Source organism: Staurois parvus, unplaced genomic scaffold (assembly GCF_062004578.1).
Source record: "Staurois parvus isolate SC_StPar_1 unplaced genomic scaffold, SC_StPar_1.0 ptg000096l, whole genome shotgun sequence".
Classification (NCBI taxonomy): Eukaryota; Metazoa; Chordata; class Amphibia; order Anura; family Ranidae; genus Staurois; species Staurois parvus.
Window position 1 is genome coordinate 1,286,777 of NW_028317892.1, and position 23,712 is coordinate 1,310,488.

Below are 23,712 nucleotides of genomic sequence, written 5' to 3' on the forward strand. Positions count from 1 at the left end.
GACTATAGAGTCCCCCTTGCAGCGTCCCCGGCAATGTCCTCCGGCCGATGCCGGCATCTGTCTTCTGGGTTCCATTCCCTGCGATGTCAGGACGTACGGGAACGGAACCGGCGGGAAATTTAAAAATGTGAAAAAGTGACATTCACTAAATACACTAAAATCACATAGTAAAACATTACTGTATCAAACCATTTCACATACACTTTGTCCCTAGTACTTTGTCCTGTGCCCTGCCTGCATTTTTACTGTTCTTTCTGCCTGGAAACTGAGAAATGTCCATGGCATCCAAAAAGCGTCCCTTTAGGTCAAAAGCGGTTATAACTAAGCACACCCTCCTGCCAGCATGCCTAAACTAAGGGAAGATGGATTCCAGAATGTAAGTGCTATATGAACTATCTGCCCTTACTGAAGGTGGCCACAGCCAGAAAAGCTAGAGGGTGTTTTCCAAATTATTTCTCAGCAAAATAAAGCATAGAGACGTGGATGGATGGTTGAGTTTGCTTTGAATAATAAATATGCATGAATTAGCAAGTTTCTGCATGGAAAAGCACAGGCACCTGCAACGACCCACAGAACACAATAGTTTTCACTGTACTCTTCAAATAAAGGGGTCAATTCACTAAGAGTTAAATAATGACTGAAAAAATGCAGTAAAATAACAGTAGCTGGTTGTTAAGGAAGCCAGCCACGGTATCCTGAACAACGGATAACTCATCGGCTGTCAGCTGGTATCCCACTGACAGCTGAATGTAAACAAAACATGCCAGCAATTACAAATGATGAAAAAAACAGCGTAGGGCTCCCCCGCATCCATACCAGGCCCTTGGGTCTGGTATAAATTTTAACCACCTCCCGCCCACCATATAGTCCAATGACGGGCGCAAGGTGGTTTTCTCATTCTGAGAGGAATATGACGTCCTCCCATTCTCACCGCGCATGCGCGGCTCAGGGAGCGTGCAGCACGGCGAACGGCGGTGTGCTGTGTCCCTCGGACACAGCGGATCACCGATCACAGAAATAGCCGAAGATGTCGGCTTGGTCATGTGATCAGCTGTGTCCAATCACAGCTGATCACATGTAAACAGGGAAATGCCATGTAAACATGGAAACGCTGACAGCTCGATAGGAGAGGAGAGCTGGTAATCGGCTTTCCACAGAGGGAATATGTACACTGATCATCAGGGCACTGATGATCAGTGTGCCCTGATGATCAGTGTAGCCCCAGCAGTGCCACCTGTCAAAGTCCATCAGTGCCAGCTGTCAGTGCCGATCAGTGCCACGTGCCAGTGCCTATCAGTGCCACATCAATGCCACATCAATGCCACATATCAGTGCATACCAGTGCACATCAATGCCACATATGAGTGCCCATCTGACCTGCCTTTCAGTGTCATCCATCAGTGCCACCTATCAGTGCTGCCAATCAGTGCCAGTCAGTGCTGCCTATCAGTGTGCATCAGTGCCACCTATCAGTGCCAGTCAGTGCCGCCTAACAGTGCCCGTCAGTGCTGCCTAACAAGGCCAGTCAGTGCCGCCTATCAGTGCCAGTCAGTGCCACCTATCAGTGCCATATATCAGTGCCATATATCAGTGCCATATATCAGTGCTGTCTTTCAGTGCCCATCAGTGATGCCTGTCAATGCCCATCAGTGCCACCTACCAGTGCCTCCTCATCAGTGCCACCTATCAGTGTCCATCAGTGCAGCCTATCAGTGCCCATCACTGCAGCCTCATTAGTGCACATCAGTGAAGGAGAAAAATCACTTATTTACAAAATTTTATAACAAAAACTAAGAAAAAAATTTTTTTTTCAAAATTTTCAGTAGTTTTTGGTTTAAGAAAAAATATAAAATTCTGAGGTGATTAAATACCACCAAAATAAAGCTCTGTCACATAAAAATGATAAATGGGTATAAAAATAAGATAAAAATTTCATATGGGTACAGTGTTGCATGACCGCGCAATTGTCATTCAAAGTGCGACACCGCTGAAAGCTAGAAATTGGCCTGGGCAGGAAGGGGGTATAAGTGCCCTGTAGGCTAGTGGTTAAGGAAAACCCCACACCAAAAAAAACAAAAAATGCTCTTAGGTCTGGTATGGATTTTGAGGGAAACTGCACCAAAATAAAAAGACAAAAATGGTGTGCGGGCCCACTCACAATCCTAAGGGATTTGGGGTATGGATCTGGGGCGGACCCCACGCTGGTTTTAAAAAATTTTTGGTGTGGGGTTCCCCTTAATATCCATACCAGATCCCTAGGGGTGGGGGGGACCGGGGGGGACCGGGGGGGACCCCCTCTCTGCTTCTAAAAAAATACTGCACGTGATACCGCCAGCAAAACCCTGGTGATAAATATCACAGTTATTTTTACTTTCTGTTCTGTTTGTGAATTGGACTTAAAAGCTTACCGCATGGTGTTTTTGCGGTATTTACTGACACATTTTAAATTTTGTGTTAAATCGTTATTTTTTTTGTGAACTGGACATTTTGTTACCGCATGCGATAATTTATGCAAATGAGTCACGTGACAGTGTTATCGCATGCAGTAACCCTTAGTGAATTGACCCCAAACTTTGTTTAAAAAAAAGGGAGCTGTGTGATTAGATAAAATGCACTTCACACTGCCCCCTGCCACATGGATCTGCACCCTAAAATTCTGTGCGGGCAGCAGGCTCTAGTATACTGTGAATGGGCCCTTAAATAGACCCTGATGGCACAATTCGGGAAAATATTAAATCACCCATGCTGTGGAGCATCCCACCCCCATGAGCCCAGGGATGGAAGGCAGAATTCTTGTGTTATGTGCATCTGTCCCTTCAAACATATTGCCCTAAATGTTAGTACCGCTAGGTGCATCGTCCAGCCCCAGCAGCCTCACATAGAGTTTAACAGGCTGCTGGCAGAGTGGCTGGACAGTGCACTTGTGTCCTCCACCCACATCTTAACGTTGGAGCCTCAAGTAAACCTTGGTTCACATATATGCGGCCGTGCGAGTTGTGTTTTGCGTGGGCATGACAGCCCATTCATTTGAATGGACTCCCGTGCCCCGTGACATGCAGGGAAGAAGTCCCTGCACTTCTTCTGAAAACGCAGCCCGCACAGGAACCTTGGTTCCCAGTACGGTTGCATTTTTCAGTGCGGGCAGCGTGCCATTAGAACTAATGGCACCCTCCCACGGGTCCACATTTCTCTGTGCGAGTGGATTTTCGTGCGGATCCGCATCTAAACGTTGGAGCCTCAAGTAAGCCCTGGTTCACATATATGTGGCTGTGCGAGTTGCGTTTTGCGTGGGCATGAGAGCCCATTCATTTCAGTGGACTCCCGTGCCCCGTGACATGCAGGGAAGGAGTCCTTGCACTTCTTCTGAAAACGCATTAGAACTAATGGCACCCTCCCACGGGTCCACATTTCTCTGTGCGGGTGGATTTTCGTGCAGATCCGCATCTAAACGTTGGAGCCTCAAGTAAGTCCTGGTTCACATATATGCGGCCGTGTGAGTTGCGTTTTGTGTGGGCATGAGAGCCCATTCATTTGAATGGACTTCGTGCCCCGTGACATGCAGAGAAGAAGTCCCTGCACTTCTTCTGAAAACGCAGCCTGCACAGGAACCTCGGTTCCCAGTACGGTTGCACTTTTCAATGTGGGCGGCGTGCCATTAGAACTAATGGCACCCTCCCACAGGTCCACATTTCTCTGTGCGTGTGGATTTTTGTGCGGATCCGCAGCGGCACCACCCGCACAGATGTGAACCTAGCCTAATAGGGCTTGGAGAGAAGAGACACACACCCTTCACACAACACACAGGAACAGAGCTGAGACTGTGAATCACTGGCTGTGCCCTCCTCTGTCACCATTTCTCTCTTGGTGTCAGGAAAACTCATCAGAATTGATTCATGCTTATAGCAGAGGAATGAGGCAGTGGACAGAAATGACACTTGGTGCTCTGAATTGAGACAAGATCACACTATAGAGGGATATTCTTTGTTCATATTTCATGTCTGAGGTTTACAGCCACTTTAAACCAGCACTAAAGCTGGTCATGCATGGCTCGAATTCTGAAATCTTTTCTAAGAATTTTCGTTTGCATTTCGAACCATTAGTGGGTCACAGAAACAGCCGATTTTCATGTGACCATTGAATTTGAGTGATCGGGCATGTTGGAAATTTTTTGAAAAATGAACAAATTTCTAATCAATGATGGGAGAATCGTGCGGGAAATATAAACGAAAAAGAAATGAGCAGGAGCTGTTACCTGGAAAGAGAAGAAAATGATTGGGCACAACAATTCTTTTCTGTAGCAACATGAGGTGAAATTGAAGGTTGGTTGGTCGAATTTCGAAATCAATGGTGGCACCATCGGATTACAAAATGCATGAAAATTCTGATTTTCTAAAGAAAATTAGTTCAGAATTCGACCCATGTATGGCCTGTATAAGAGTAACTGAGAAACAACACCATGGTCAGCTTTGGTTTACACTCATTCAGACAATGCTGAGAGCTGAAGGTCATATATTAGTGCAAAAACGTATTGCTGTGATGAAGTCTTTATTGCATTTTTTGGTTCATTTGCTTCCAATTCTTTCGCATGCCAGCTCAAACTTAAAGCGTGTGACCCTGAATGCAAATAAAGAGATAGGGACAAATTCTACAGCCTAGCTGTTCAAGAAGAGACAGCGGATTTGTTGAGAAGAAAGGGCTAAAGAGTACGAAAGATTATTTCTCTGTCAAACCCACCAACCACAATCTTTCTTGAGAGCAAATGTGATTTTATTTGGCTCTGTGGCTTTCTTTCTAGTGATATTTAAAACCAGGTCAGAAAATCACATTATTCTAAAAATGTCAAGACACGTACATTTGTGCAGAGGAAATACTCTGTGAAAACAGTTTAAAAAGCCATGTGATATACGTATTAATGCATACTATGCGATAAAAAAGATCATATTTACAACTAACATATGCCGCCAGAATCAGGAGCAGAAAGGGTTAAACCCTGCTACGGAAATAGCCTCAGTTAACCCAGTATGTGCACTGGCAAAGGCCTGCAAGTCAGAGGGAGGCTAAATTAGGAGATTCACATGGACATCACAGCTGAGCCAGGGAAATCAGGGAGAGGGATTGACAGGCCAGGCTGTGAGAAATTGATTAGTCTGTGTACTTAAATATGTAGAAGATGAGATGTGCCCCCACCACCACTTCATCTCACACTGTAGATCATGCTGACTTTTCTGCAGCAAACTGACATCTCCTCGGTCCAAGAAAATCATGAAATATAAGATTACATAACCTGAGAGATGTTACAAGTGTTCTACATTTACTGAACACAAACTGTTTTTTTAACCTGTCACATGGAACAGGCACCCTACAGCAAATATCGTGCAATCATTTTATTTTTTTTTTGCATTATAGAAAACAAATGCAGTATTTTCAGTTAGACCAGATGTTAGTACCTTACACATTTTACACATGGCAATGAAGCTGATTTGCACTTGGTTCACATGGGCTACAGCTTACAACCACTTGTTTAACCACTAGCCTACAGGGCACTTATTACCCCCCTTCCTGCCCAGGCCAGTTTTCAGCTTTCAACGCTGTCACACTTTGAATGACAATTACGCGGTCATGCAACACTGTACCCATATGAAATTTTTATAATTTTTTTTAGACAGATAGAGCTTTCTTTTGGTGGTATTTAATCACCTCTGGGGTTTTTTATTTTTTGCTAAACAAACCAAAAACAACTGAAAATTTTGAAAAAAAACACGTTTTTTATTTAGTTTTTGTTATAAAATTTTGTAAATAAGTGATTTTTCTCCTTCACTGATGTGCGCTAATGAGGCTGCAGTGATGGGCACTGATAGGCTGCACTGATGGGCACTGATGAGGAGGCACTAGTAGGTGCCCCTGATGGGCATTGACAGGTATCACTGATGGGCACTAACTGGCACTGTTAGGTAGCACTGACTGGCACTGTTAGGTGGCACTGATAGGTGGCACTGACTGGCATTGATAGGTGGCACTGACTGGCATTGATAGGTGGCACTGACTGGCACTGATAGGTGACACTGAAAGGCAGCTCAGATGGGCACTGATATGTGGCATTGATGTGCACTGGTAGGCACTGATATGTGGCCCTTGATTGATTCAAAATTCATTCACTTTTCACAAAATTTCCAACATGCCCGATCACTCAGATTCGATGGTTACAAGAAATTGTTCGTTTCTGTGGCCCACTAATGATGCGAAATTAGAACGAAAATTCTTAGAAAAGATTTTTGAATGTAAATTCTTTCATAATTGGACCCGTGTATGGCCGGCTTTAGGCTTCATCTAGACTTGCAGTTTGGGCGCGTTGGCAGCAAAAATGTACGGTTGAGCCGCATTTTTGCCAACCACCCTTCCATAATTCAACTGACATGTAGCGATCGGCAAGCCCGCCAAACACTCTGCATTCAAGTAGGGTTGCCACCTCATCCCTTTAAAAGCAAACATATATTAATTATACAGGTTCTGTGGCTTATTAAGGTGGGAATTAAACTCAGTGCCTTATCTGCATTAAATTAACCTCCGAAACTGTGTAATTAATGTGTTCGGTTTTAAAGGGATGAGGTGGCAACCCTACACTCAAGTAAATGGGGAAGTGCCACAAAAATGCGTATGGTTGTAGCGTGTTTGTTAGCAAAAATGGGATTAAAACAGTGAGGAGGCGTTGCTTCTAGGGTTGCCATCTCATCCCTTTAAAACGGAACACATATTAATTACACAGGTTCTGTGGCTGATCAAGGTGGTAATTAAACTCTCTTAGTGCCTTATCTGCATCAAATTAGTCTCCGAAACTGTGTAATTAATATGTTTTCGGTTTTATAGGGATGAGGTGGCAACCCTACACTCAAGTAAATCGGGAAGTGCCACAAAAATGCAGCGTGTCTGTTAGCAAAATTAGAATTAAAACAGATGGTGAGGAGGCATCGCTTCTAGGGTTGCCACCTCATCCCTTTAAACCCGAACACATATTAATTACACAGGTTCTGTGGCTGCTTAAGGTGGTAATTGAAATCACTTAGTGCCTTATCTGCATTAAATTAGCCTCAGAACCTGTGTAATTAATATGTGTTCAGTTTTAAAGGGTGGCAACCCTAGTCGCATCACTTCCTCACCATCTGTCAGTAGCCTCTTGAGTGTGATCCGAACACAGATCAGGCTTCAGAGGCAAGGGAGATTTAGATACATTTCTAAATCTAGTCTTTTACAAAGTATTGGCAAAACCTGCGGTCAGCTTCAAACAGCTTAGTTGAAGCCTAGGGTCTTGTACAAATAGCCTTCAGCTTGTATAAGAGCAGTGATAGCAATGGATAAATTAAGGGCATGTCTGGAGGGAGTCCATTCCTCCTTAAAGACACAGGGAAATTGGAACTGCGGGCAGAATTGCATTGATTCTGCCTGCGATTCCAAATCAATATGTGAATGGGACCTTAGAGACTGCACTATAGAGAGTATATACAGTATATCCACATACACTATATTGCCAAAAGTATTGGGACGCCTGCCTTTACACGCACATGAACTTCAATGGCATCCCAGTCTTAGTCCGTAGGTATCAATATTGAGTTGGCCCACCCTTTGCAGCTATAACAGCTTCAACTCTTCTGGGAAGGCTGTCCACAAGGTTTAGGAGTGTGTCTATGGGAATGTTTGACTATTCTTCCAGAAGCACATTTGTGAAGTCAGATACTGATGTCAGACAAGAAGGCCTGGCTTGCAGTCTCCACTCTAATTCATCCCAAAGGTGTTCTATCGGGTTGAGGTCCGGACTCTGTGCAGGCCAGTCAAGTTCCTCCACCTCAGACTCACTCATCCATGTCTTTATGGACCTTGCTTTGTGCACTGGTGCGCAGTCATGTTGGAACAGGAAGAGGCCATCCCCAAACTGTTGCCACAAAGTTGGGAGCATGAAATTGTCCAAAATGTCTTGGTATGCTGACACCTTAAGAGTTCCCTTCACTGGAACTAAGGGGCCAAGCCCAACCCCTGAAAAACACCATAATTCCCCCTCCACCAAATTGCCAAACCCAGACACATTCATCGGATTCCAGTGGTGGCGAGCTTTATGCCACTGCATAAGTCACTTTGCATTACACTTGGTGATGTAAGGCTTGGATGCAGCTGCTCAGCCATGGAAACCAATTCCATAAGCTCTCTACGCACTGTTGTTGTGCTAATCTGTAGGCCACATGAAGTTTGGAGGTCTTTAGCTATTGACTCAGCAGACAGTTTGTGCACTGTGTGCTTCAGCATAAGCTGACCCTGCTCTGTCATTTTACGTGGCCTTCCACTTCGTGGCTGAGCTGCTGATGTTCCCAGTTGCTTCCACTTTGTTATAATACCACTAACATTTGATCGTGGAATATTTAGTAGCATGGAAATTTCATGAAAGGACTTATTGCACAGGTGGCAACCTATCACAGTACCACGCTTGAATTCACTGAGCTCCTGAGAGCAACTCATTCTTTCACAAATGTTTGTAGAAGCAGTCTGCATGCCTAGGTGCTTGATTTTATACACCTGTGGCCATGGAGGTGATTGGAACACCTGAATTCAATGATTTGGAGGGCTGTCCCAATACTTTTGGCAATGTAGTGTATATTTGCAAATGTTGTGCAACTAAAACCCAAATTATTGGTGTAATTTTTGTTTTGTTTTGCTGGTAAGTGTGTTGAGAAATATATTTTGTCTTGTTTGCCTTCTACAAACTGGAGCCCATGTGTAGGTCCTTAAAATTGAACTATAGGAAAAATAAAAATACTCCTGCGCTGCAAGGGTTAAAAAGTATTTTTACTTAACTGAGTCTTCATTCCTGCAGGCTCCTCAACATTTCTAGACCTGTCCTGCAGCCTCGTCGTCCAGGAGAGTGGAAGACCAGGTAAGTAAAAGTGCTTTTCCTGTCCACTACACAGAAATGAGCGTTTAACGCTTGCAATGGGGCAGTGCTTTTTACTGTAGTTGAGCTTTAAAACCCAGCCAAAAATTTTTGGGAAAATCTGGTATACAAATTTGCTGTGCAGTGAGATGGCGTGATCTCAATGTGTTATTTTTCCTTCTAAAGAGGCCCCAGTATAATCATGAACCTTGCCTAGAAGGACTGCTGCTCGCTGCATGACGCTAGCAGTCATTCTCTCCCTCTCCCCTCCACTAGGCCACAGCTACAGCCCAGCATTGGGCTGTAATAGAAACATTGGCTGTAAAAAAGCTGTTTGCAGGCTTGAGCAGCCATTTTTAACAATGTTCATGTAATTCTACAACCTGTTAACAGCTTGTTTACAGTTCCCACAGCTGGAGCTGAAGAGTACTTTGAAGGCTTCAGGAAAGCTGTTCAAAGCTGAAAGCTTTACAAATGCTTCGTCTACGCACTACTCGGCAAATTAGCATTTATACATTGAAGCACTGGATGGTCCCCAAACATGGCTCTCAGGCTAGAAGTGGCACTTTGCTTGCGCACATCCACCCTTGGGACACTATTCCTCCCACTAATAAGATAGAGCACTATTGTACTACTCACACCAATGATGAATCACTGTTCCTTCCACTGACACCAACCATGGGCACAACTCTTCTTGCTGACACCAACGATGGGGCACTATTCCTCCCACTGAAGCCAACAAGGAGTCGCGGTCTCTTTCACTAATTCAAACAATGAGGCACAATTCCTCTAACTGACACCAATGATGGGCACTATTCCTTCCACTAACACCAATGATGGGCACCATTCCTTCCACGGACACCAAAGATGGGGCACTATTCCTCCCACTGAAACAAACATGGAGTCACTGTTTCTTTCACTAATCCAAACAATGAGGCACAGTTCCTCCAACTGTCACCAATGATGGGCACTATTCCTTCCACTGACACCAATGATGGTCACTAATCCACTGACACCAATGATGGGGCACTATTCCTTCCACTGACACCAATGATGGTCACTAATCCTTCCACTGACACCAATGATGGGGTACTATTCCTCCCACTGAAACCAGCAATGAGTCACTATTCTTTTCACTAATTTAAACAATAAGGCACAACTATTTCTTCTCCCGCTGCCCTAGTTAATCTGCCCCTCTAAAGTCAGATGGATAGCGTACTGGCCCTTTGTTTCGGAGAGTTTGGGGCCCCTTGCACTTAAGTCTGTGTGAACTAGATCTTAGGGCTCCTGTGCTAAGGAATTAGAAAAAAAATCTGTGTACGTGTTTCAGCAATGTAGTATTTGGAATTTGAAGGTACCCTAAATGCTGCCACCAATGTCCACGAAAAACGGCAGTTTTTTGTGAATTTTCCAGCATGACCGATAAAAACAAATGAGAAGATCCACAAAAAACAGCCAACGGGCTGGCCCTACTAACGGCGTGAATATCGGCTGATTTTTCGTGCGGACGAAAATTCGGCCGATAAATGACCCGTCTATGGTCTGCTCAATTCTTTTTTTTCAAGGACAGGCTTGATTATTTAAATTCCTCTATGAATGACTGGATGTTTAATGTGAACACAGGTTCATTCCACCAGTTAGTAAATCACTCATTAAGGCTAAGTCAATTTTAATCTCTTTCTGCTGAGAGTACTACCATTTGTTTACAGGCACATAATTATATAAGGTCTTTTCTGGAAGATTTCATTTGGAAAGCCACAAAGGCATCAGCCTATGCATCAAATATGAGATGATGACATCACTGCATGCAATGACATGATAATATATAGTTAAAAACTGGTTGGACCACCATTACCATCTCTTTTTCTTCTGTGTCAGGCTTTCATTACAAATCAGAAATGATCTGCAGTTTTATAAATATGAGCTTGTAAATTCTCCTAGATCTATGTGGATAGATTGTACATCAAGTACGATAAATGTCTGGCTGTTTACCCATTCTTCAGACAACTGTCAACATCATTTAGAACCAGTGAAATATTTTTGCCAGCTGTGTTCTATTGTGCTGCCATTTACTTTTCAGCACATACATTTTCTTAGGACAAACAGATGTCAGATCTTGTCACTAAATATAATACTGTGCTTGGTCTACACAGATTGCCTTCAGCACTTGAAGTACTGCACTCAGGCAAAGACTGATTGCTGTTCAAAGAAGTATGTTTTTTCATATTTTAGATGCTTCTTATGGCGCTGTATAGATGAGCATATAACATTCCTCTGCAAACTGTCATTTTTGAACGGTATAACAAAATTAGTTTTATACTCTTATTATTATTACTGGCCAACAAGTGGATCTGTTTTTCTGATTTCACATTTTTATTACTGTATTTACCATCAAATTATATATGAATGCTTATTATACTTGTTACACAGCTCTTCATATATTGATTGCTAGAAATATTATAACAGGCGGGCAAAGCATGCAAATGCAAGATCCAGCTCTTTAGTAGCTTCCTACCATTCAGTGAAAAAAACCTTTAAAGCAGTATTAAACCCAAAACTAAAAATGTAACTTGTTGCAGCTTACCAATCATTAGATGTGATGGCTGCGTCAGTTTTCTTTTTTAGGCTCTCCCCCCCCTGTTTTCACCTGGTAATCCTGCCAGTAACACACCTCCTGTCTTAGAGTGCCCCCACTCTGGATGAAGCAGCACAAGGGGCACCTTTGGACAGCAGCATTGTCAGTCTGTGGGGAGGGCAGCGTTAGATGTGCTAACAGATTTACTGTAGATACACGTTACAAATTGAAGCCAAACTCCAGCTAACACTTTATAAGCAGTTACAGCAACATTTCTTTTGCTTTTTTTTCCTTTTGGAATAAAGGTTTTACATAAATATATAAAAGCTGATCATTGTAACCACCCCTGTTAGTGTTGAATGGTTTGTCTTATCTCTGTAACAGATACATGCTGGAGGAGAGGTTGTTCTTTTGAAATGCCGTCTATTGAGAGCGCAGTGCGCATGCGACTGTGGCTTTACTAGCTGCTCCACATGAGATATTTACTGTACCTAGATGTAAGCTTTATTATAGACTTTTCTGTAGGTACAAAACATCAAAGGGAGGTTACTTCCACTTTAAAAAGGAAAATGAATGCAGCCACCACATCTAAGACTTGGTAAGCTACAATATAATAAATGTTTGTTTTGGGGTTTAATAATACTGTTTTAAAGAACAAAAAATGAAGCTAGCTGATTGTACAATATCTATAAGAACACACCTAAGCAATCCATTCAATTTGCAATAAATCAGGCAGGCCCTTACATTACATAGTTGATGGTGGATTTAATGGAGATTGTACAATCACATTGTGTAGTGTACGGCCTAAAACTTTAAAAAGCAAAAGAAAAAATCACTCACCTTACATCTCAGCCTCCTGCAAGCTCACCTAGACAAGGGTAACATCATTAGGCCTTCTCCCAGGAGCCTGAGAAAGCTGATGATCCCAAATCTCAAGAGAAGTCACTTCTACACAGTGCAGAAGAAACTTCTTGAGAGACTTGGGATTCTCCGCTTTTCTAGGGTCCTGGGAGAAGACTTAGTTATGTCACCTTTGCCCTATAGAAAGTGACCACATGTTAGGGTGCAACTCGAGTAACTTAAGATTTAAAGTGACTGTAAACCCTAACACAAAGCAAGTGAAGTGACTGGCCTCTGAAATGAAACAAGTCTCCCTATACTGTATAGTTTGTACCTATTTATCTGCAGCAATCTCTTTTTTACAGCCATTTAAAGTACACATATCAAAGGCTATTTCTCAGCTCTGGAAGACAGGTGACTGATGTCAACAACACAGTGTTGAGTGTTATCTGAAACCTGAGTGGAGGGAATGGACACAGCCCCTCTACACAGTCTTATGGAAACATGCACAGCTGAGGCTGTCCACTACCTACTGTGTGATAGGGGACAGGGATCCTCTCCAAGGATTGCCTGCTGTCCAGAAGTGACTCATGCAGATAGCAGACAGCTGGCAAGATTCACACTAGGAGCTTTGGATTCAGGCAAGTACACATCATAGAAGGATATGCTTTGATTAATTTTCATTTCAGAGGTTTATTACCATTTTCAAATAAATTGTTAAATGTGGAGCATAACTGCAGTATTGTGGGTAAGACTGATATAAGGGGGAGGTTATTTTTACATTAAAATGCATGCTATTCCTGTTGAACAACAAGCAGTGTAAAACTTGCAGTTCTGCCAGCAAACACACTGGACATTCAAACTGACATTTGCACCTACTGTGTAAGCACAATTGATGTATTGTTGCACCCTTTCCTATTTGAATTAATATATTATATATTGCTCTGCTCTTATCTTAGTGGTACACTAGCAATTGTATTTTAATGTAACAAAGCAAAATAAGAACTCCAAATTAAAAGATTATGCTTGCTTTTGGGGTCTACCAATCTACTGTGTTACTTGTGTGATATCTTTGAATCTGATTTATACACTTACATTGTGGGGTGACTTTATTGAGTTGTACATACAACATTTTCACAAGCTGAAAAACGTACCAGCCATACAGCAAACAATGCATGTGTTTTATAACATACAGTTGTGCTCCAAAGTTTGCATACCCTTGGATAATTGGTAATATACAGTATGTACCATTTTTAAAGAAAGCATGAGTAAGCAGGCAAAATGCATTTCTTTTTATTTCTTATAGGTTTCATATTCAACTCTATGTCATATCAGAATGGCGCATTCATAAAAAACATGGCAACAAGTAAACAAATGAAATTATCCCTGTTCAAAAGTCTACACACCTTAGTTCTTAATACTGTGCATTGCCCCCTTTAGCATCAACGACAGCATGCAATCTTTTGTGATAATTGAGGCCCTGAATTCTTTCCAGCAGTACAGCTGTCCATTCGTCTTGCCAAAATGCCTCCAGGTCATGGAAAGTCTTGGAAAGTCTTTGGTCGTCTTTCGTGAACTGCACGTCAACTTGGCCTTGTGCTTAGGGTCATTGTCATGCCGAAAAGTCCAAGACAGTCCCATTCGCAGCTTTCGTTCAGATGAATGCAAATTGTCTGCCAGTATTTTCTGATAACATGCTGCATTCATCTTGCCATCAATTTTCACAAGATTCCCCATCCATGCCTTTAGGGCTCATACAACCCCAAAACCTCAGGGATCCACCACCACACTTCACAGTGCGGATGGCATTCTTCTTACTGCAGGCCTTGCTGACCCCTCTCTAAACATAGCGTTTGTGATCATAAAGCTCTAATTTAGGTCTCGTCACTCCAGATTACAGTATGCCAGTAGCTGTGAGGTGTGTCAAGGTGTTGTCATATGATAACAGGGCTTTTTTGTGGCTTACACAGGAAAGCCTTCTTTCTGGCAACTCGACCATACAGCTCATTTTTGTTCAAGTATCGTCACATTTTGCTCCTTGAAACAACCACACCTCCTTTTTCCAAAGCAGCCTGTAATTCTCCTGAGCTTACCTGTAGGGTTTTCTTTGTATCTTGAAAAATTCTTCTGGCAGTTGTGGCTGCAGTCTTTCTTGGTCTACATGACCTGGGCTTGGTATCAAGTGATCCCTGAATTTTCCACTTCTTAATACGTGATTGAACAGTACTGACTGGCATATTTAAGGCTTTGGATATCTTTTTATATCATTTTCCATCTTTATAAAGTTCCATTGCCTTGTTACGCAGGTCTTTTGACGGTTTTTTCTGCACCCCATGGCTCAGTATCTAGCCTGCTCAGTGTATCCGTGTGAGAGCTAACAAATTCATTGACTATTTATATGCAGACACTAACTGCAATTTAAAAAGCCACAGATATGGAAAATTTATCTTTGATTGACATTTTAACCTGTGCATGTCACCTTGTGTGTCTGTACCAAGGCCAAACATTCCAGGGTAAGTAAAGTAAACGTTCGATTAGGGCCATTTGGGTGATTTCTGTTTATCATTAAGAATTAAAAAGGAGCCAAACAACTATGTGATAATAAATGGCTTCATATGATCACTATCTTTAAATAAAAGACAGTTTTTAACATCAGTCATAGTTTCAATATCAATGCCAATATTCCATGATTTCTGCCAAGGTATGCAAACTTTTGAGAACAACTGAATATATTTCAGCACGCTGGGTGGCAGATTTGTTTGTTTAGGCAATGTATGCACATTTGGGTGAAAATGAATGGCATTGCACCATAGCCTGCACACACTGTACTACACATTATTGCGCATGATAATGCACGATACAACACTCATGCAAAAGTATGAAGGGGCTTCTAATAAAAAAAACAATAAATACTAGTATATGTATTCAAATCTAGTATAATTTCATATCCCTATGCAACCCCACTCTCCCCCCTTTCCAAAAAAAATGCATAATATGCTAGGACAATAGTTATTTACATCATAACCAACACATCTCCAAAAAAGACTGATCCTACAAGAAAAATGTCATGGCCCTCAGGTGGGTTAATTAAATGATCAATTACATTTGAATAAAAGATCCAGAGGGAAAACCACATATACGAGACACATCCGTTTTTAAGTTAATATAAAAAAGCACTTGGGCAAACATCTTGTTTCAAAATGGTTAATCGATTCTAAACCACATTTTTCAAGTTAATTTAACTTTCTGCTTCTCTGGAGTTCTAGTGCAATAATCATGTAACAGCTTGTTTAAAACCAACAGTGAGTTTTTCTCCCATCTGTTCAATGCCCTGAGATGACAGTGGTTAATCCAGTAGTCCTCTCCAGCGTCTGGCACAGTAATAGATGCTGAAGTGCCAGGCTATGATACTGCCAGAACATGGCATTGCCAGTGTCCGTCACCCCAGAGAAAAAGAAAGCAAAGTCCCTGAATGTGGGAAAGGAGCTAAGAGATTTTTTTTCAATAATGATATTAAAGATAATTTTTAACAAAAAATAATTTATATGGATAATGAGATGTTCTAATTCTTAAAACCTAAGTTCAGTCAAAAAAGGTTTTTAAAAAATGAACACAAGGGATATTACTAGCAGTCAATGTGATGTGTCCCTTGTGCTGATGGCTGCAGAATTAGTTGAAATCTTCCATCCCCCAGTTCCCCCCTCCCCCCTCAACCCTCCCGTTGCTGAAATCTTCTGGTGCGGTGGTGGTGGTGGGGGGGGGGGGATAATAGAGCTAAATGATCTGTCATAAGCACTCATCAGTTGTGCAGACTATGCCCACCCTTTCTGCCTCTCCTCCAATCATAGAATTGATCTATAAATACAGGAGGAAGGCAAACTTCTCATTCATTTACCCGTTCTCCATTCATGGATCGTTTTTCATTCACAGAAGTAATAGTACAGCTTCTATAAATGGAGGAGGGGGGATCGTCAGCAACCTTATAAATGCATATGGTAAGTCCTTTGGCTCTGTTAATCCCCACCACACCGGAAGATTATGGCAGTTGGCATGGGGAAGTTGGAGGATGAAGGATTTCAAGTAATTATGCAGCCATCCGCACAAGGGTAACATCATATTGACTGATTGTGCTGATTTTTTTTTAAAAAAAGTTTTTTTGGCTAAACTTGCTCTGGCCATAGACGGATTGAAATTCAGATAGTTTAGCGATACTATCTTGATTAGTGGCAGAAGCTGCTGATCAGTGTATTCTGACAGAGAAGAGTCCCACTGTCAGAAGACAATGTCCTGGTGATGGTTATTCCTCCATCCACCTTTGTGTCTGTTGTCGGTGTTCAGATGGGGAAACAGTATTCTAACGGAAGTACCCAAGCGCAGACTGGGTCGGTTCCATTACAACACCAATGGAGGAAGAGTCCAAACAAAAGGGACACAAGCTATTTATGTCCTCATTTAATGGTTTGGCCATATTTACCAGGTGAAAGCACAACTGGTGAAGGTGCACGCAAGTTTGTCATTACTGCGCAAACATTGGTGAATTGAACACGAATCATTTTGTCCACAATCTCGGAAAGAGTTTTTTCACGGATTATATGGACACTTAGTTTTGGGAATAGTGATATTGCATATGGACACTTATTGGAATAATGTTAATGTTTTTTGGCAACAGGTTTTTCATTTGTCAGTGGAGCGTGACACTATTATTATTTATTTATTTATTTCAGGTACTTATATAGCGCCGTCAATTTACACAGCGCTTTTACATATATATTGTACATTCACATCAGTCCCTAACCCTCAAGGGGCGTACAATCTAAGGTCCCTAACTCACATTCATACATAAACATACTAGGGCCAATTTAGACAGGAGCCAATTCACCTACCAGCATGTCTTTTGGAGTTTGGGAGGAAACCGGAGTACCCGGAGAAAACCCACACAGGCACAGGGAGAACATGCAAACTCCAAGCAGGTGGTGCCATGGTTGGGATTCGAACCAATGACTCTAGTACTGCCAGGTGGAAGTGCTAACCATTTAGCCACTGTGCTGCCCTATTATATTTATGTCTGTTCTTTTTTTGTCCAGCCTGCTAGCTTAACAAAAAGGAACGAACCGTCTATAACCAGCTTTAGGCTTTAAAGCCCTATTGAACAATCAGTTTAAATCAGCCTGAGTAGAAAAGCCTGTCTCCTGCCAGCATGCTGCAGAGAAGGACTTGTCCTCTCTGTGGTAAAGCAGTGAAACAAAACACCCCTTATTGAGTTAGAACTCTCCAAGCAACAAGCATCATGACGTTTGCTGATTGCAGAGCTATAGGTCATACTAAGTACTGTATGTGCCATATCAGATTTCTACAATCTACTGCAATCTTCTACAGAAAAATCCAGAAAAAACAAAAAAAACATTAATTACCGGTTGTTAAGAAATGGCCACCAGGTCCTTATCAACTGATGATTCATTCAGCCTTCAGCAGGGTTCCCCTGCTAACAGCTGAAGTGTAAACAAGGCCCAACAATTGGAACTGTCAAAAAAAAGCAGCCAGACAATGTTTGTTAACATTGCTCAGCCTAAAACAGAAAGATAAAAAAAATTGTTTCATTTTTTATCTTTCTGTTTATTCATGTACAGATCAAAGGGATGAACTTTTTTTTTTAAATAAATAAATAAATGTTCCTCTGTTTAACCCCTTATTAACCCTTAATTTAATCAGCCCTAATTATCTCCTATTCTCCTCCATTTAATTATTATTTTCCTGCTGATTTTTTTTGTTCATTTCTATTTTATAAACTATTGATAATTAAAACTTGTTTGTGTTTTTGTTAACTTTGTTAATATTTTTACACCTTTAACATATATCTACATGTTTCACATTAAGAAAAAGCACAAAATTGAAGAAACACATTTATTTAATGTGTAAACAATTTTTCAATGCTTTGTACCAAAATTAGAATTCTAGTGTCATTTTAAACTGGACAAATTACAGAATAAAATGTAATATTTTTAAACTAACACTGATCAAAAAAAGAAAAAGTGCATTTTTAAACATTTTGTTATATTTAATTGTCTAAGGATTGTGAAAAAAAAACTTTGTTGCAAGACAGTATTCACAAAAAGAAAGCTTTGTTTGTTATTAAAAAAAAACAATATATGTATTATGCTGCTATCTTAAGACAAAGTTATTGTCGAATAAACAGTCCATAGCAGAAATGCTCTGGTCCATAAGGGGTGAATAGTTGTGAGAGCCAAAGAGGTTAAGGTGTGGGCCGCTGTGTCCTTAACAACTGATCACTCATTCAGCTGTCAGCGGGGTTCCCGCAAAGCAGTTGTCAGCAGGTATCAGTAATTGGTATCAGCGAGTGAAAAAAAAAAAAAGTATTGTTACTCATATTCACTGTAAAAAATTGGTATCGGTGCATCCTAAATGTAAAACATGGTGTACCAAGTAATGTTTATTTAATGGAAATCAGGAGTCAGATTTATGACAGATACTCTGCCTGCAAGCCTGTTTTCTACAGGTTAGTGCTCACCAAATGTTGACCAAGTCATGAAAACTAGGGACCTAGTATTTTCAGAAGAAGAGGACAGCAAAGGTAGCCTCCATACTTCCTCATTACACATATCTTTTGAAAACATTGGTTTAAAAGCTGAACTTCAAATTTTAACAGGGTTTCTGTCAGAAAAACACAAATATGGTTTTATAAGTTTTAAGTTTCAATTTGGAAAGGATGGGACTATAGCAATTTTCAAAAGTGTAAAGTCCTCTGCTGGTGCCTTCCCCATTACGTACACTAACACCTTTCTGAAGGTTTTAAAGCGAACCTCCAGGCTCCCACAAGATGTTGACTTTTAATATAAGGACATCTACCTGACCAGGGATCTTGTGATGTCCTCACCCAAGCCGATTCTTCAATCGGCTTCAGGAACAAGCTCTTTGCCCGTGCATGCGCCTTGCGGCTTCACAGGTGGTTCCCTACTGCGTATGTGCGCAGCATGCTGCATCCATGCGCATGACGTCTAGAGGTGGCCATAGATCAAAATTGATTGTTCGATTTCAATTAAACAAAATTTTGATCCATTAATGGCCATTTCCGCTTAACAGAAGTCGATATAACAGCTGACTTCTGTTGATTGGGAATACTGGAAAAATGTGGCTGATCAGTGGCTGCATTCGCTGATCAGTGTATTCTGACATGAAAGGAGTTCCACTGTCAGAATACAATGGAACAAAAGGAAGGTCATCTATGGCCAGCTTAAAGCTAAGTACACAAGGATCCAAATTTGGCCAGTTCAGCAGGAACAGTCTAAATTTCAATATGTGTGTAGCCCACCCATTTCAACAGAAGCTGCTTGTTAGATTGGCTTCTGCTGAATGGGACTGCTGGAAAACCTTGTTCGATCAGTGGCCTGTAGCAAATCAGCAGTAGCGCTGATCAGTGTATTCTAACAGTGGAGAGTCTCTGCTGTCAGAATACAATGTCCTACCAGGGGGACTCCTCACTTTTGTGGATGCAGAAATCTGTAATTTTTTTTTTTTAATTCAGTCCGCTGGCTGAACGAAAAAAGAAAAACTGATAGTGTGTACCCAGCTTAAGTCTAGCTGTCTATTTACCACATACTGACCAGTAGAACAGCTCTCTGTTACCTCTCCCCAGCACACTTGTATGAAGGATGCCTTACCTGCTGTGCAGTGATACTGAGGGCTGGGTTTGTTAGCTCGGTTTTATCTTGAGATCTTTCCCTTGCCAGTCGAGCAGATTCCCTCACCTCCTGGAATTTCTCTGCAAACTATCAGACCACAAAGGAGAAATAGAAGTTAAAGTTGCGCATCAGTCTTCGGAAGGGCAGTAATGATTTATTTAACTTCAAATTTTTTATATAAAGTATTTTCTAGGCTAACCGAGTAAGGAATAAGGTTTCTGTTCCAAACATACATTTTTAACATTTAAAAAAATGTCTTCATTCAAATGCATATTTTGGTTTAGCCCTGGTTCACACTATGAATTGCACAGTTACGCGTTCCTGTGCAATCTACATGCGATTCAGTGCGTTGTGATTTGAGCCCATTCATTTTGTATCATGCAATCCATTGCAGGCAAACACACTGCATTTGTGACCTGCATTTGGGGTTTTGTTAACTTAACACTGACACCTGTTCGCAGATCGCAGCTGCAGTGCGTTTTGAACGTGGAGCTGGAAACGCATGCGGAATGCGGGTTTCCTGCACCCCGTTTTAGTGTGAACCTAGTCTTATAGACAAACAAAAACAACATTTTTTTTCCCCATGTTCTGGAGAACACAGAGATGCTATAATAGCCAGTAGCAATAATTACATGTACAACGGGTACAACAGGATGGGTGTACATTCAGCCTGCCCATAACTGGTTCGAACCTCAGCTAGACCTTGCTGACCCAGCCGAGATTCAAACCATCTATGGCCAGCCTAAGGATCCTCACCATGACTGCCTCAACTGGCTTGATGACACACTGCTCAACACACTGCTCAATGATAAAAATGATAAAACCAGTGTTTGTGTGAACTTTAGTACACTCGTGTGAAATAATTACATTACATTCTGCTAAGCCCCCCCCTCCGCAGTACAATTTTTTCTTGCCACTATATGTCGTCAGTCTGATGGACAGTGAAAGAAGAACCAGCAAACTTGTAAGCTCATATCCCACAATCACTCTGCTCTCTACTCCTATCAGTATGCTTTTTGTCATAAAATTACCTGGATTGACTCTTTGTACTGTACTTCTTCCTCTCACACTCCTACCCAGGGACTTCAAGAGGCTGATACAAGGCCAAATTCAAGTTTATTTAGACCGCTTGTATTTTAAAATTAGATGTGATAATGTATTAATAGTAACATAAGTGCATTAATTTGTGCCTTTAATATTTGCCTAGTGTTCATAATAAATCATATAGCATGTTTTAATTAATTTTTCAGTTCTAAAAACAAGTTTAATATCTTTTAATTTCATTTTAATCAGCTAAATATGAAATACTGCATATTCACTCTTTTACATTCACAACCTAAATCTGAACACCCGGAAATAAACAACATGCACCCTGGCAGTGGAGCCATTAGGTCTAGGTGGAAAATGAAGGTTAATTACTTTCCTTAACCCTTCATCTGGCCAGCTTTGGTGCTCTTTTTTTCTCACCCGTAGGTGGTCCTTCAGCATCATCACATACAATGCAGGGCTAATAACCTTGCATTGTACTTGGAGGAGGCAGGAGTGTGACTGCAACTGGAATGTTATAGAAAGGAGGCTTTGCATGACCAGTCGCACAGACCAAGGCAGTTTTCTAGAACTCAGAATAGTATAAGTATGACTCTATATTATTGCACCCAGAGACTTAACAAGCAGTTAAACCCTAATGTGAGGGGGTGAAGGGGTGCATCGAAAGGGTATACAGTTGCAAGAAAAAGTATGTGAACCTCTTGGGATTATGTGGAGTTTTGCATGAATTGGGCATAAAATGTGCTCTGAACGTCATCTAAGTCACAACAATAGAAGAACACAGTCTGCTGAACATAATACTACACAAACATTAGATGTTGCCATGGTTTAATTGCACATAACATGTAAACATTCATAGTGCAGGGAGGAAAAAGTATGTGAGGCCCTAGCTTAATGACTTCTCCCAGAGCTAATTGGAGCCAGGAGTGAGCCAACCTTGACTCCAATCAGTGTGATGATATTGGATGTGTTGCTGACAGCTGTCCTGCCCTTAAAAAACACACACCTGTTTTGGGTTTACTGGTTTCAAGAAGCACTGTCTGATGTCAACCATGCCTCGCAGAAAAGAGCTCTCAGAAGACCTACGATCAAGAATTGTTGACTTGCATGAAGCTGGAAAGGGTTACAAAAGTATCTCCAAAAGCCTTGATGTTCATGTGTCCACGGTAAGACAGACTATCTACAAATGGAGAAAGTTTAGCACTGTTGCTACTTTCCCTAGGCGTGGTCGTCCTGTAAAAATGACTGCAAGAGCACAGCGCAGAATGCTGCATGAGGTAAAGAAGAATCCCAGAGTGTCAGCTAAAGACCTACAGAAATCTCTGGCACATGCTAACATTTTTGTTGACACATCTACAATAAGGAAAACATTAAACAAGAATGGAGTACATGGGAGGACACCACAGAGGAAGGCTTTGCTGTCCAAAAAGAATATTGCAGCACATTTGAAGTTTGCAAAAGAGCACCTGGATGTTCCACAGCACTACTGGCAAAATATACTGTGGACAGATGAAACCAAGATTGAGTTGTTTGGGAAGAACACACAACACTATGTGTGGAGAAAAAAAGGCACAGCACACCAACATCAAAACCTCATCCCCACTGTAAAACATGGCGGAGGGAGCATCATGGTTTGGGGCTGTTTTGCTGCCTCAGGGCCTGGACGGATTGTTGTCATTGATGGGAAAATGAATTCCAGAGTTTATCAAGACATTTTGCAGGAAAACGTACGACCATCTGTCCGCCAACTGAAGCTCCGCAGAGGATGGGTGATGCAACAGGACAATGACCCAAAGCATACAAATAATTCAACAAAACATAAAAATAGTGCAGCGCTAAAGGTAGTGATAATAAGACAGATATAAGTCCACTAAAAGTCTTGGTCATAAGAACGTGTCCAGTGACAAATGAGGATTCAAAATTGGTGATCCGTGTGGAAACGGCTGAAAAACGCACTCACCAGAAACAAGACACATAAACGCAGTGTGCATCTAGAGCTCATGGATCCTCAATCCAGAAGGGAATAAAGCTGGTCCAGTTACAGGAATGGTGGATCCCTCCTCTGTGGATGCAGCAACAGATCGTCCTCTTCCCAATTAGGTGTAGGATTCCAAGATCAGGATTCTGCAAGCAAAAGCTCCTCAAGGGAGTTTTAGGGAAGGACACCCATAGTGTAGTAGGTTATAAAAAGCAGCTTTATTAAAAATTATAGTATCCAATTCAAAGTAGGCAGGTATCATAAAGATGTGTCAGCAAGACAAACTAACCCTGACACTCTGAATAATGGCCGCCGGGCCTCCACGTGGCTCCGGCGGCGTAGCGTCTCGACGTCCAGGCTCCTCCTTATGCGTTACGTGCGCACCCACATCTTCAGAGGTACGTGTGCGTGCGCAACAGCACAGAATATGCCTTCTGGAGTGGCCCAGTCAGAGTCCTGACCTCAACCCGATTGAAATGCTGTGGCATGACCTTAAGAGAGCGATTCACTCCAGACATCCCAAGAATATTGCTACACTGAAACAGTTTTGTGAAGAGGAGTGGTCCAAAATTACTCCAGATCGTTGTGCAGGTCTGATCTGCAACTACAGGAAACGTTTGGTTGAGGTTATTGCTGCCAAAGGAGGGTCAACCAGTTATTA

General features: G+C 41.7%; 1 protein-coding gene across 3 annotated transcripts in view; it reads right to left on the bottom strand.

The window, feature by feature from the left end:
• Nucleotides 1–23,712, bottom strand: part of HOMER3 (homer scaffold protein 3) — a 246,935-nt gene that overhangs the window by 118,168 nt on the left and 105,055 nt on the right. For all 3 annotated transcript variants that reach the window (XM_089670796.1, XM_089670797.1, XM_089670799.1), the window contains one exon: nt 20,006–20,113. In XM_089670796.1, coding sequence (XP_089526922.1) covers nt 20,006–20,113 — 108 coding nt within the window. The remainder of the gene's footprint in view (nt 1–20,005; nt 20,114–23,712) is intronic.